At 36.1% G+C, this 15,225-nt stretch overlaps 2 protein-coding genes and 1 pseudogene across 2 annotated transcripts; all 3 read right to left on the bottom strand.

Moving 5' to 3' along the window:
• Positions 1–51: 51 nt before the first annotated feature.
• LOC113074653 (uncharacterized) lies at positions 52–4,339 on the bottom strand. Its single transcript, XM_026247500.1, has 7 exons — positions 4,143–4,339; positions 3,601–3,927; positions 3,252–3,509; positions 2,913–3,053; positions 2,533–2,568; positions 2,408–2,439; positions 52–1,634 (listed from the first exon to the last, which is right to left on the bottom strand). The coding sequence occupies exons 1-7, from the start codon at positions 4,183–4,185 to the stop codon at positions 1,419–1,421; spliced, it is 1,053 nt and encodes a 350-aa protein (XP_026103285.1). The 5' UTR covers positions 4,186–4,339; the 3' UTR covers positions 52–1,418.
• Positions 4,340–5,006: 667 nt separating this feature from the next.
• LOC113074641 (intraflagellar transport protein 46 homolog) lies at positions 5,007–14,619 on the bottom strand (annotated as a pseudogene).
• On the bottom strand, positions 9,777–12,230 carry LOC113074662 (fibroblast growth factor receptor 1-like). The gene is made up of 6 exons (XM_026247536.1): positions 12,061–12,230; positions 11,512–11,838; positions 11,162–11,419; positions 10,823–10,963; positions 10,424–10,455; positions 9,777–10,298 (listed from the first exon to the last, which is right to left on the bottom strand). The coding sequence occupies exons 1-6, from the start codon at positions 12,107–12,109 to the stop codon at positions 10,104–10,106; spliced, it is 1,002 nt and encodes a 333-aa protein (XP_026103321.1). The 5' UTR covers positions 12,110–12,230; the 3' UTR covers positions 9,777–10,103.
• Positions 14,620–15,225: the final 606 nt, after the last annotated feature.

Here is a 15,225-nt window from a genome sequence, read left to right as displayed (position 1 = left end):
ATTATATGTGCAATTTTGTATATAAATATCTGTTTACACTTATTGTAGTTGTTTAGGAGATCTTTAATTAACACTGACCCCCAAACCTCTGTTTTTTTTTTTTTTTTTTTTTTTTTAAGAGATTAAAGTTAAATTATTAAACACTTACACCCCCCTTCTGTTTGTAAGTATCATTTCCCAGCATTCCATGGGTGTAACAAATTAAGCACACTTAGAAAAAGTGAGACTGTACCGTTAACAATTGTTACAAATTTGTTACTTCAGTCTTTTTCTTTTGGCTTTTCTGGAGGAAAAACAAAGAAAGGAACATATTCTTTGCATCCTGTGGCAGTAGGCCTATGTATCCCTGGTTGCTTTGAGGAATCCAAATAAAGACATTGCTTTAGTTATACATGAAGGTACTCACCTTCAAAAATTGGAGAGAAATTTACTCTACAGATGACTGACAGCTGTCTCTCAAATGCTTCGACCTGTTTTGGTCTCTTACTGTGCGCTGTGAGAGTGCACTTCTTTACTGACATCTAGATTTGCCTTTTAACATCAGTTAATCTGCTGCTTACTTCATGTCATAAATTATATACAGAACCTTTAACAGAGTTAGTCATGCAAGACAAACCAATTTTGCTCCAAATTGCTCTGAAAAGTCGTTTATCTAATCACTGTGTATGACAGTCACTAATGAGTAGGGTGGACATTTTTGACCTCTCACAGTGTGCATATGTGTCACTTCAAACATTGTTTCCTTGACATTATTGCAAGATGCTTAAGTACTTAATGAAGTCCTTTTATTATGTACTTATCAAGTCTGTATAATGGTGTTCATGCTGTGCATGATCCAGTGCCAAGCGCAAGAGAGGAAACACTGCTATATTTCAGAATGATGCTTAGCCTACTGAATGTAACTGTAATCATGAAACTATTTTTAAGATGATTTGTCCATCAACAATGTTGTTGCTGTGTCTTTGTAATAATTTAGAACCATCATGGTTAAAACTGGTAGAGCTGCTTCAGTCTCGGGGGAAAAAGAAAGGTAAAACAAAAACCTGTTAGATGCGATGCCCAATAAAAAGTTATTAATATGTACACTTTAGGTACTAATATGTACTTTTCGAATACTATCATGTACATCTAAGCTATTATTACGCACCATTTAGGTGTAAATAAGGTAAGCTACATGGTTGTACCTTTTAACTTCTGTAAATGGAAGCCACTCCAGTGACAGCTTTGCACCTTTTACTGAAAGTGTGTTTTCAGCTGTTTTTGCTGCCCTCTAGTGGTTGATCAGGACCTAACGTTTTTCTTCACCCGCTGCTTATAAACTTGTTGCATTTGTTGCACTGCACCAGATTCATGAACATGAAAGTGTGTGTATTCGCTGTTTTCATTTCAGCATGTTTGGTAGTCTCTTATATCAGTTGTTATTCCTCTTCAGCATCAGGACACGCTGTGGACTGTTCACTAGACACACGTTCATCTAGAACGACTGTTTCTCCCCTGCATGTGGGTCCGACCTCAGAGTAACCAAAGTCCTCAAAGCGTTGCGCTGCAGCTGAGGCCTGACCGCTCTCTTTCGGCTTAATGAAGTCTGTGTAGACGTACGGTAAAGGAGTCACCTCTTCAGTGGCAGGTACGTCCTGAGAGGACAGGAGTGGTCGGAGTAAACAGGTATTATTAATATGTTTATTTAAAAAAAATAAAATCACATGAATCATTCATGCTGGATATACGGAGATTGTTTCATGACTTAAGGACCCCAATGAATGACCTGACAGTGGTATTTTGGCTTAGTGAGCACCGCAACTTCCGGTGCAGAGCAGTGTATTTAAATCGTGAGAATATTAAATACAATATTAAATCTTTTAAGTGTCACGCAACAGGACAAAACTATATAATACTAAATGTTATGTTTCTTATAGTTTTGTTGTTTATTATTTATTTATTGTTTATTTATTGTGTTTCTTATAGTTTAGGCTATTATATATAATATTATATATAATATTATTTTTAGTTACGCTTGACGAATTTAAGAGACAAACTATTCGCCTTTAACTTAACTTACATTTAATTTAGTTTACATTTCAAACAAGAGCCATGACTTCTGGTCAGAAACAGGTGGTGATATAATGTTCAATTTTACTAGACAAAATGTTGGGAGATGCCCATGAGTGCAAAAATAGACTATCTACTGAAAACCTGATTTGTTCACATGTATTATTATATAGAGGCATCAAAGGTAGTATTCTACAGTATATATGAAATAAAAGCCACAAAACACTTTTAGTATTTTCATAAGGGTCTTTAAGATAATGAAGACTGTGCCTTAAATGTTCATCATATTAATGTCCATCTAAATCTACTAAATTCATTATAATAAATATGTTTATTAATTATTTTGATAGTCTATTACCTGATAAATAACAAGGTCATTGTCTGCACCCCCTGTGAAGTATACACAGATATACAGTTACAACGGGTATAAGTGTATAATTAATACAAGCTTATAGATAGTTAAATAGATTGTTTTTTTAATACCTTCATCTGTAGTTCTGCCATTTTCAGCTCTTTGCCCTAAAAATACAACAACAGTAAAACATTTACACAGTTAACACAAGTAAATGTTATTGCTGTAATTGTATTTTATGTTTTAGGTATACTGCAGAAAAGCTGGGGAGTTTTTAAAGGGGAAAATTTGTCAGGTTTTTTTGTGTTTCTATAATTCATTTTTTTTTTTTTTATTCAACCTGTTCGTTTTTGAGAACAATTGGGTGAGAACTGAGATGCTGAGATTACGTGGTGTTGAGGTTCATGATCTGAGTCACAGAATACATCTAAATCATGAAGGATGTGGGTTTCAAAAACAATTATTTTACTACTGCAACATTTATGAACATGTATTTGGGAGAAAATCTTACTCTGATGGTTTTTGTAAAGGCAGAAGAACACGATGCACAGTCCTAAAACTCCTGCGAGTGTAAGTCCACTTGAAAGCACGATCTGATCAGTCTGAGTTTTACCAGCAGCGCTATTTCCTCGGTTAACAGTTGAGTTCTCACCTTAAAAGAAAACCAGAAAAATACATTATTGTGCAATGCTTCTTTCTTTTTCTTGATTTTGTTTCTGTTGAAAGATCTTTTACAAAACGCCTTTGTGTTTAAAGATGTGTTAGGTTTTGTTGCCCTAAGCAGAATATCACAATCTGGCATCATTTTGTGGATTCCTGTAAGATGAACAACGAATGATCTACTCCTCACCTGTAATATATGTGTGTTGTTCTGATTCTCCATATGCATTTGAAGCAATACAGCTGTATGTCTCATAATCAGAGCTGGTTATGTTGCTGATGTGTAGAGTCTGGTTTCTCTCACTGAATGAGTGTCTGTGTTTCTCTAGAACAGGCAATCCTTCTCTCTTCCACATCAGATGCAGAAAGACGCCGCTCACTTCACATTTGAGAGTCACAGATGTGTTGGAGGTCCAGGAGACCACAATTTCTGTTACATTTGGAGGGTCTTAAAGTAAAAAAAAAACGAATGAGCAAAAGTACAGCAAAATTAGATGAATCTTACATGAATAAGCATGATTGTGATAGGTCTGACTTACACTGAATTAATAATGTGAAGTTTTGAGATTTTATAGTGCCGTTTCCTCTAATTATTCTTTCAGTGTAAACTCCTTCATCCTTTGCCGTCACGTTCTCCAGAATGAGGCTGTTATTGTTTAAATAGAAATGAGCTCTTCCACAGCATTGACTGTATTCAGCACTGAATGTGGTGTTTTTCTTAAAACATAGACATGTTACTGATCCATTTCGTTTGGTCCATTCCACTGAGCGCAGAGAATCAACAGTTTGTTGATCAAGTTCCTCTCCAGTCAGCTCAACACGACTGTATAAACCCGTCTGCACTTCTTTGACTTCAGTTTCTCTCACTGTCAAATCAATATGTAAGGCAACATGTAAACTACAGTATATCTATGTATAAGTGACCATACATGTAAATAATTGGCCTAAAGAGATTCAGTTATTCTACATAGTATATAAAGTGTACTTAATTTATATATTACAAATCACATATGCATAATAGCAAAAAGAAAACAGGAGCACTGCAATAATTATTAGCTATGAATTTATTAGCCATACTTACCAAACACAGCAAAGAAACAAAGCAAAATGAAATATCCAGGCATCGTAAGTCAAAGTTAGACTTAATGTTTCAATAGCTAAATTAGCATTTTATTAACATTGGCAACCATTAATCAAACCGTTCATATTTGCAGATCTTGTTTCTATGACACGCTTGAATGCACTCCGAGTTGAAACTGTCACCTCAGAGTACAAAAAATAGCCACTAAAAACCACAACAGGAAAAATAAAAAGCGGTTAGAAGAAGGAAGAAGGCAGGGCTGCTTTTATTCAAATTATCTAAAAGAAAACCCATCTTGTACATTGTTTTACACAGTATAGATTAATAACTAACTCATAAAAGACAACTTACTCTGGTTCAGTGTATCATTTAAAACTGATTATGACTATCATTTCATCTCGCTTTGCTAAATGCCTTCCATTGTTTCAAAAGCCTTTCAGTGTTTACTACTGATTCAGTTTAATTTAGTATTATTTTTCTGTCATATTTATACAGTACATTTATTTAACAGTATATCCCCTAAACAATCTGTCAAGAGTCTGGATGTTGTGATACTAAATATAAAGTAACATAAAACATTTCTTAATGTAAGAAGTGGAGTTAAACAAGGAAACCCATCGTCCTCTGGTTTACCCTTCAGTAAGAAAAGACCAGCTCATTTCAAACTGTAAAATAATCAGCCAGTGGACTGATGGAGTAGCTGTGATGAGTTTTGAAGACACATTTACAGACTACAGTTTGAGGAAATACGCTTTTATTAAAACAATCTAAGATGCAGAAGAGAATGCAGTTCCACAGCTTCAACTGGTGATACAACAGCTAACAACAAAACAGGATGTAAGAAAATAGGCCATGAAAGAGACTTCAGTCCAAAGTGAGTTTTTGATTCAGCAGTGACTGCATGTGAAGCAGGCGGTGTGTCAGATTTTTGGCTATCTACAGATTTAAAGTGCTGATCACAGGAGAAACCAAATGAGCTCTTCAATAAAACAACCCAGACTTCAACATCTAAAATGTGTGAAAAAAAGTGAATAAATGTCACATACTACAAGCAATTTATCACACACAATTTTGACATAATCTGCCAAATCGCAGTCAATATCTGCGGAGGGGAGATTGACCTTGTGAACACATGGTGAAGTGAAAGTGAACATGACTGAATTAGCAGATATCATTTTTAGCAGATATAGATATAATATAGCTTTCAGTCAAGATCTAACCTTCTCCAAAAGCTTCTCAAACTCAGGCGGCCACTCTTGTATGTCAATATCTGGCATGGGTCTGAACAAATATTCCAGAATTTTTCAGACTATAAGTCGCAACTGAGTATAAGTCGCATCATTCCAAAAATACGTCATGATGAGAAAAAAAAACATATATAAGCCACACTGGACTGTAAGGGTGCTTTCACATCTTTAGTTCGATTAATTTGGTCCAAAGCAAGGGCAAACAATTATACATTGTAGCATTTTTCAGCTTTTTTGGTTCCTTTTCACACCACACTGATTGCTTTGGTCCTTACCAGTTGAAACGAACCAAAATGCAGTCACAAGACAACATCTGCATCACTCATTGGCCATGAGTTTCCTAAACTGCTTTTCGATTGGTCAGTATTTACGTGCGGGAAAATTCCAACATAAGAGGAAAAGCCAGCAAACAACACAAAGTTTTTGTCCCTGGCCATAATCTATTAAATTTTTTGTGTACACCACAATATGCAAAAAATACATTTCTATAATGAAGCGCAGATGCAGCTTGAAAACAACGTTCTAATGCACTGCAAATGGCGAGCGGGAATCGTTCGTAACTTCAAGTGGAGACGTGCATTAATTCTTCTTAACTCTGACATGCTCATGGTCATCTGACCAAATTTCTATGAGGCTCCGCACTTCCTCACTACTCCAAGTTTGTCCATGAGTTTTTTACACTGTTAAAGAGTTGGATTCTCATGCTAAACATGGACAAAGTTTCAAAAAATTAAGTTGTATGTTTGAAGGAGTATTTTTGTTCCCAAAATACTCCTTCTGGTTTGTCACAACTTTCGGAAAGTTTTTTTCGAGTATGGCTCTGTGTGACGTTAGATGGAGCGGAATTTCCTTATAATGGGTCCTGAGGGCACTTCTGCTGGAAGAGTGCGCGCTCCCGTATAGCGAGGCTGAACACAGACATTTCACTGATCAGAGCGATTCACTGATCAGAGCGAGAGCATCGCGAAAAGTCACAAAAGAAGTGTGTTTTTGGTTGCCAGGGCAAGACAACCCTGCACAGATTACCAAAAAAAAAACAGCATTAAGGGACCAGTGGATGGAGTTTATTTTTACAGAGCATCAACGGAGTTGTGCAAGTGTTTGTGTTTGTTCCCTGCATTTCGAAGATGCTTGTTTTACAAACAAGGCCCAGTTTGACGACGGATTTGCGTATCGTTTATTTCTTAAGCATGATGCAATCCCAACGAAAAAGGGTCACGATCGTGTGTTGGAACCGCAGGCGGTGAGTAAAACTGCTTAAAATATCTCTGCCTCCTTGTTAGTGCGTCCCCTCCCATGCCGGAGACCCGGGTTCGAGCCCCGCTCGGAGCGAATCGTTGCTGCTGCTACTCTCGTTCAGTTTCAGCCTCTGGATCTGATTCTGGATCATAAATAAACGGCTGAATCTGACTGTTAGCCATGGTTTGTTTTGGATGATGGTATTTCCATCACGGTAATGTCACAGTTTCCACATGCTCTCAACGCACATGCTCTCTTTAGCTCCGCCCTCACGTCACGCCTCCTGCCGGTCATGTTTTTCCGGGAAAAATCGGTACAGACTATCTTTCTCTTATGAATATAATAAAACTAAATACTTTTTGGAGTTATGAAGGATGCAGTACTACTCTATAGGTACTCAAGATTAACAGGATATTGAGTGAAAACAAGCATCTCACCCCCCCTTTAATTTTGATAAATAAATCGCACCTGACTATAAGTCGCAGGACCAGCCAAACTATGAAAAAAAGTGTGACTTATAGTCCGGAAAATATGGTACATGACTCTTGTTATAAAATGAGAACGCTGATGTTATGTTCTGCACTCTGGATGTTCGTGGTTGATTCATGTCAGTGCTTGCCTTGTGTAGTGTACAGAAGCTGGATGCTTGGACTGATGCAACTCACTAATGCTCTTGATCCAGTTGTCTATGGCTTTGGGGTTCTTTGAGCCAATAAAACTTTTCATGGTAAAATCATGTTCCCTCATCTGCCTGTTTTTAAAATATCTGGGCCTCTATATTGGTTCTGTGTTTTATTTATTTATTATTTTTTTATTTCTATTTTATAGTAATTGTTAGTAAATAAGTGTCAAAGATTCAATTAGCCTACAGCTTTTTTGTGACTTTAGGCATTAATCAAAATCCAGTAACATTATGTATTCAACCACGGTGTGTGTGTTAATATCTGTTTATGTACTGTGTATATACAGTGCAAGGCATAAATGAGTTCACTTCCTCTAAAACTTAACAAATTCAGCAATAATATTTACTTAGAAGACATGTTATTATTCTTTGAAGATATAATGTTCCAACAAGCCTATTTGATAAATTACCAAAGAAGAATGCCAAAATAATTCAGCAAATTAAGATTTTCTTATCAAAGTGATATAATTGTGTGTTGCAAATGTGAGCACCCCCTTCTGAAAGATACTTAATAATAATAATAATAATAATAATAATAATCAAAAGAAGTTTATAGGTTTAAGGCTATTTTTGATCAACAAGTAAGTATATTAAACCAAAACTTTTAAATACAAAGTAAATTTCCTGAATATTAAAAGTGTTATATAGCCGACTGAATCATACTCAGACTTAATGCTGGCAGCAGTTGGAACCACTGGCTGCAGGAGAGAACCGCAAGGTGATTTATTTCTTAGTATAAAAGAGGACAGTGGTACAAGAGGAATACTGAATTATTGTTTTAAGTGTGAAAATATAGCAGGAGTAGCACTGACATTCAAAAACAATGGACTTGTGATAAGGTTTCTGTAATAATCAGGTCTTCACTTTAAGTTTTCATTTAGTGATGAGTGAATTATTGCTAGGATAATTATATATAATTATATATATAAATATATAATTATAATTATTATATAATTAGAGCAGGAGAAATAGCATGAAGGTGTCACAGAGTGGGCAAAAGCTTTGAAAACAGTGACACTTTATCTCACAGAGTATGAAACAGCCTGCAGAAAGCACAGGGTTGTTGCCAACACTAGAATTACCAACTGTAGCAAAGCAAAATAAACTCATTTAACCTCTTCCAAGGCCCATATTTACAAAACAGAGACTTCTGGGAATCCATACTCTGGTCTCAAGAGCTTTTATATAGGGATGAATGAGTGCTGAAGGTATGCTTTATCAATGGTGCCATGAATTCACACACTACTGTGTGATGTAATACAAAAACTTGAAACAGAAGATGCTACCCTCACCTCATTCCCAGCATTATTGGACACTTTTTCAGCATGACAATGAAAATATTCATTCTCCCAAGGTGAAAATCCTTCAGTGGACATGTATTTCACTCATTCTTAATGCTCTTGCGCAGCTGGGGGATTCTGTAGAGATGAGCTGAGCAATACTCGTCATTAAAGACCAGAGCATTTAAGGAAGTTGTCCAGGAGTTAAACAGGGCAGAGACACACTCAGTGCCAAGCAGGGTCAGAGCAGTATACTTTAAAGGGATACTCCACCGTGTTTTCATATTAAACTATGTTTTTCCTTTAACTAAGACGAGTTGATACATACCTCTCTCATCTCAGTGCGCACTTTTAATATTCAGGAAATTTACTTCGTCTTGGCGCAGTAATATCTTCACTCGTGAAAAATCCTCTCACCGGCCCCCGCTCCCTCTAGTGAAGATATTACTGCGCCAAGATGAATGCTCTCTGCAATCCTTCATTTAAAAAAATTGGCTAATTTACTTAAATTAAAGAAAATATTGTCATATATTTTGTTGTTTTTATCAAGTATATGTTTAATACTTTTCAATTTTGCCATCTTTCCATGATTTATATTAGTGATCATTAAGAAAATATATCTTTTATATTTATTCAGAGGAGGTGTAGGCTACTCATTTATGCTGTGCCCTGTATATATAAACAAACATCTCATATATATATATATATATATATATATATATATATATATATATATATATATATATATATATATATATATATATATATATATATATATATATGAGAAGAAATTAGTCTCAATTCTATTTGTATTTGTAACCATTGAGATGCACAATAAGAAAATTAGAAAAATCATTTGGAAACATTAATTATATGCAATTAAATATGCATTATTTTTATTTTTAATGAGCTATGTGAGTAAAGGAGTAACAAATAAACAAAAGAATAAAATGAAATAACAATGTAAATGTATTATTTTTATCAAGTGGGTGACTGACATATATTTAACAACATAAACAAAAAGTATTCAGTAAAGTATATATAGTTCAGTAAATAGTTATTTAACCATGATTACTCTATTCACTCATTTAATAAATGGCCATAAATGCAAATAAAAGAAAGAAAAAAGAAATAATAGAGAATTGATAAGAACATTTATTAATATACTCTTTAGCACATTGACAATAATAATTGATAGATCAAACATAATCATAATTTTAGCAAATAAAAAAAACTTTCAGCATTCAAAATAAATGCAAAGGCATTGTTGTTAATAATAAATTATTATTAAATATTTTTCATGCTGCAGTGATGCTGAGGCTGGGTTCTGTTACATCATGGTCACGTGAGCTTGTATTTGGTATAACATATAATGTTTGGTTTTATATTTGTCACGGCAGTTAAGCTTTAAAATATAAAATCCCCCTAATATAAAACAGCTCTGTTCTGCCTGAAGTGTTACTTTGTCAGCAGGCCTAACTTCCTCTATTCTGTCTCTGTGTAGGCTCTTATATCATTTGTCGTATCCAGCATCAGCACACGATGTAGACTGATCATTAGTGACCCAATACAGAGTGACTGTTTCTTCCCTGCATGTGGGTCCGACCGCAGAATAGTCCTCAAAGGAGGCCTGACTGGGCTCTTTCGATGTAATCAAGTCTGTGCAGATGTACAAAGAAAAAGTCACCTCTTCAGTATCAGGTACTTCCTGTGAGACAGGAGAGGTCAGAATAAACAGGTATTATTTATATGTATATAAAACATATACATACATCATTCATAGAATTCCACTGGATACATTTTATTATTTGACTTAAAGACCCCGTGCTTTACCTGATAAACTCCATGGACTTTGTCTGCATCCCCTGTGTATGAAAGAGTGAGGTTATAACTGCAGCTCAGAAAAAAAGTACATTATTTATATGTTATTTATTTGGTTACCCTCATCTGTAGTTCTGGCATTTTCGACCCTTTGGCCTTAAACATGGCAAATATAACATTCTTTGGGTTCATTGCTTTATTTACTGACCTATATACTTTACTGAATTCTTTTAGATTATGTTGTTAAATATATATAAAGTCATTGTCATCCACTTGATAAAAATAATCAAATTACATTGTTATTTGTTTTCATTCTTTAATTTATTTGTTACTCCTTTACTCACATAACTCATCATGCTAACTAAATTGCACAGAATTAACATTGTTGATGTATTTGGGAGAAAATTTTACTCTGATGGTTTTTGTAAAGGCAGAAGAACACGATGCACAGTCCTAAAACTCCTGCGAGTGTAAATCCACTTGAAAGCACGATCTGATCAGTCTGAGTTTTACCAGCAGCGCCATTTCCTCGGTTAACAGTTGAGTTCTCACCTTAAAAGAATGCCAGAAAATTACATGATTATGCAATGCTTCTTTCTTTTTCTTGATTTTGTTTCTGTTGAAAGATCTTTTACAAAACGCCTTTGTGTTTAAAGATGTGTTAGGTTTTGTTGCCCTAAGCAGAATATCACAATCTGGCATCACCTTGAGGATTCCTGTAAGATGAACAACGAATGATCTACTGCTCACCGGTAATATATGTGTGTTGTTCTGATTCTCCATATGCATTTGAAGCAATACAGCTGTATGTCTCATAATCAGAGCTGGTTATGTTGCTGATGTGTAGAGTCTGGTTTCTCTCACTGAATGAGTGTGTGTGTTTCTCTAGAACAGGCAATCCTTCTCTCTTCCACATCAGATGCAGAAAGACGCCGCTCACTTCACATTTGAGAGTCACAGATGTGTTGGAGGTCCAGGAGACCACAATTTCTGTTACATTTGGAGGGTCTTAAAGTAAAAAAAAAAACGAATGAGCAAAAGTACAGCAAAATTAGATGAATCGTACATGAATAAGCATGATTGTGATTGGTCTGACTTACACTGAATTAATAATGTGAAGTTTTGAGATTTTGTAGTGCCGTTTCCTCTAATTATTGTTTCAGTGTAAACTCCTTCATCCTTTGCCGTCACATTCTCCAGAATGAGGCTGTTATTGTTTAAATAGAAATGAGCTCTTCCACAGCATTGACTGTATTCAGCACTGAATGTGGTGTTTTTCTTAAAACATAGACATGTTACTAATCCATTTCGTTTGGTCCATTCCACCGAGCGCAGAGAATCAACAGTTTGTTGATCAAGTTCCTCTCCAGTCAGCTCAACACGACTGTATAAACCCGTCTGCACTTCTTTGACTTCAGTTTCTCTCACTGTCAAATCAATATGTAAGGCAACATGTAAACTACAGTATATCTATGTATAAGTGACCATACATGTAAATAATTGGCCTAAAGAGATTCAATTATTCTCTTTAAGTAAACATACTACATAGCATTTAAGGTGTACTTAATTTATATATTACAAATCACATATGCATTAATAGCAAAAAGAAAACATAATTATTAGCTATGGAATTTATTAGCCATACTTACCAAACACAGCAAAGAAACACAGCCAAATATAAATGAAACATCCAGGCATCGTAAGTCAGAAGTTAGACTTAATGTTTCAATAGCTAAATTAGCATTTTATTAACATTGGCAACCATTAATCAAACCGTTCATATTTGCAGATCTTGTTTCTATGACACGCTTGAATGCACTCCGAGTTGGAACTGTCACCTTGGTGTACAAAAAAATAGCCACTAAAAACCACAACATGAAAAATAAAAAGCGGTTAGAAGAAGGAAGAAGGCAGGGCTGCTTTTATTCAGATTATCTAAAAGAAAACACATCTTGTACATTGTTTTACACAGTATAGACTAATAACTAACTCATAAAAGACAACTTGCTCTGGTTCAGTGTATCATTTAAAACTGATTATGACTATCATTTCATCTTGCTTCACTAAATGCCTTCCATTGTTTCAGAAGCCTTTCAGTGTTTGCTATTGGTTCAGTTTAATTTAATATTATTTTTCTGTGATATTTATACATTACATACTTTTATTTAACTGTATATCTCCTATGTTATGTTCTGCTCTCTGGATGTTCGTGGTTGATTCATGTCAGTGCTTGCCTTGTGTAGTGTACGCTGCAGGCTTGGACCAATGCAGCTCACTAATGCTCTCGATCCAGTTGTCTATGGCTATGGGGTTCTTCTCTGGGTTTTCTATGCTCATTGCTTTCACTTCCTGTGAAAGAGATGTGCATCACTTTCTCATTTCACTTAGGCTAAAATCATCAAAGGACCTTAAGTCTTCTAGTGTGAGTGTATGACAGCCACATGGAAAGCACTGTTGGGTCTGAATGTTTAGTGCATGGCTCATCCAGAACCAGGAGACCCAGATTGTCAGCTGTCCCATCTGGTCGTGGTACCTGTGGGTTGAACAGAAAGATTCAGAAACTGAAAATTGGACACTCGTGTCCAGTACAGATTTGAAAATCATCACTCACTTTGAGGAAAGCATCAATGTCCCCCACAGCTGGAATAAAGTCAGGGATAAAAGGCTACAGTTTGTTGTCAAGCTCTATCATCTATGGAGTATATCCGAAAGAAAAAGTCATGCAGTTCATATTTATGAGAAAACAGTAGTCAAAAGAGTGCATTTTGAGTTTCTTCAACTATAGATACTTTTATTGTTCCAAGTGTAAGAGGTGAGTTTGCCAGATGTTCCCCTCTTCATGTTTCATATGCAGGTGCACATCAAAAGCTGTGAAGTTTGTGCATGCTAACCATATGATGTCCTGAAATAGCTCTTTGGTCTCGGTTGACACAGGAAGATGCTCATAACCAGCTGGGTCATATGCACTGTGAGAAATCATCCACACACAAACACATCTACATTATACAAAAAAATAACATGGCTTTTTATCTTGAGTAGATATTATAACTATAATGCTCTTAGCACTATTGATATAACATATTACTGAAACATGTTGCAACTTATAACACTTGTCCACTTCCTCATTGTATATCTCTTCCTGGATACATTTTCATTTTAGCTCATCATAAAAGAAACCTTAATATACATCTCTCTCATCTTGGACAGCAGACCTGTCTCAGATGAGCGGTCCAACCCTTCTGGAGGAGATCCAGGCTCCCCTTCCTCCTCATCAGACTGCTTCATCAGAATCATCGTCATCATCATCGTCATCCTCCTCCTCAATCGTCATTCTGAGTAGTAGCACGGGCACCAGGTGGCAGTTCTTTCTTTCTCTGCTGTCAGATGTGAACGGGTCATTCAAATTTCATTTCATACATTCAGGGGCGCTGCACAAGTTCCCGGGCCCTATGCATAGGCAGGCAGTCCTAATGCCCCCCCCCCCTCCCCCGGGCACTGGTAATCATTACTGGTTTTACCCCCAGTCCGACGCCCCTGTATACATTCACCAAATATGTCTTAGTGAACTTTAGTATCCTCTTCTAGTTTATCGCCAGTATAAGTGGCAATGATGCTCTGGTTCTGCCTGCCTGTCCTCTTAGAAACTGAAATAAAAACACAATGGCATGATAAACAGATGATGAATGGTAGGTAAAAAGTTAAAGAAGGGGTAAACAGTCTGACCTCTCTGTCTTGGGGATGATGTGTGCACACTGACTGCTTCCTCTGCATTCACCTCAAAACTCTTGAGCTGGTTGGTCCAGATTTGAATCTGTTTGCAGATATTATTTGCACTTTTTAGTTTTTACTAAAACTGGGTTTCGAAGCCTAGGGAGATGCCTACCTACACTGTATTTTTAAGAGTCATAGTGATACCAAAACGCTGCTGACTCAGGACGTGTCTGTGATGCCCTAAAATGGGGAAGTCGTGGCCTAGTGGTTAGAGTTTGACTCCTAGCTCTAAGGTTGTGGGTTTGAGTCTTGGGTCAGCAATACCATGACTGAGGTGACCTTGAGCAAGGCACCAAACCCCAAACTGCTCCCCGGGTGCCGCAGCATAAAGGCCTGCCCACTGCTCCGTGCGTGCGTGTGTGTGTGTTCTCTGCTGTTTGTGTGTGCACTTTGGATGGGTTACATGCAAAACACAAATTCTGTATTACCATAGACATAAATCGAGCAGCCAATGAGGCATTTAGGTATTTATTATGTCTATGGGTATTACATATTACATCATTAGCAACAATAGCTACCACGAAAAAAAAGTGACATTATTTTTAGTGCTTTAAAAACATTGAAGGTTTGTGAATACTTTAAAGTCCTTTACATTAAACATTTCTATTAAACACCCATTTCCTGTTAATTAAACATTCTAAATCCTTATAAAATAATCTTGTGTATATACAATAAAACAAATGCAACCTTATTTTTCCAGTCCACAAGAACGTATACAAAATGTTCAGCTTAGATGGTGCCGGTCTATTTAATACCTGGCAGGCAGATTGAATGGCTGTAGAAAAGTCCTAAGTCCTAGAAGTTTACTGCACAAATCAAATAGTTCACACTCACGTCATTAAGAAACCTTGTGGTTTCCCTCAGTCTGCTGGGATATGGCTGTAGTAAGAACAGGAAAACTAAAAAGCATTATATAACTAGGGAGACATAGATTTTACTGATTCAGTTAACTTTCTCTTTGTGCTTGGTTTTTATCTGTGACACTTAAATGTGAATAACTTGAGTGAGTGTAAAGCTGAGATTCTTGATTTTAGTCACAGGCT

This window comes from Carassius auratus, unplaced genomic scaffold (assembly GCF_003368295.1).
Source record: "Carassius auratus strain Wakin unplaced genomic scaffold, ASM336829v1 scaf_tig00015289, whole genome shotgun sequence".
Lineage (NCBI taxonomy): Eukaryota > Metazoa > Chordata > Actinopteri > Cypriniformes > Cyprinidae > Carassius > Carassius auratus.
Note: the sequence above shows the minus strand (reverse complement) of the source record. Positions and strands in the feature narration are given on the sequence as shown.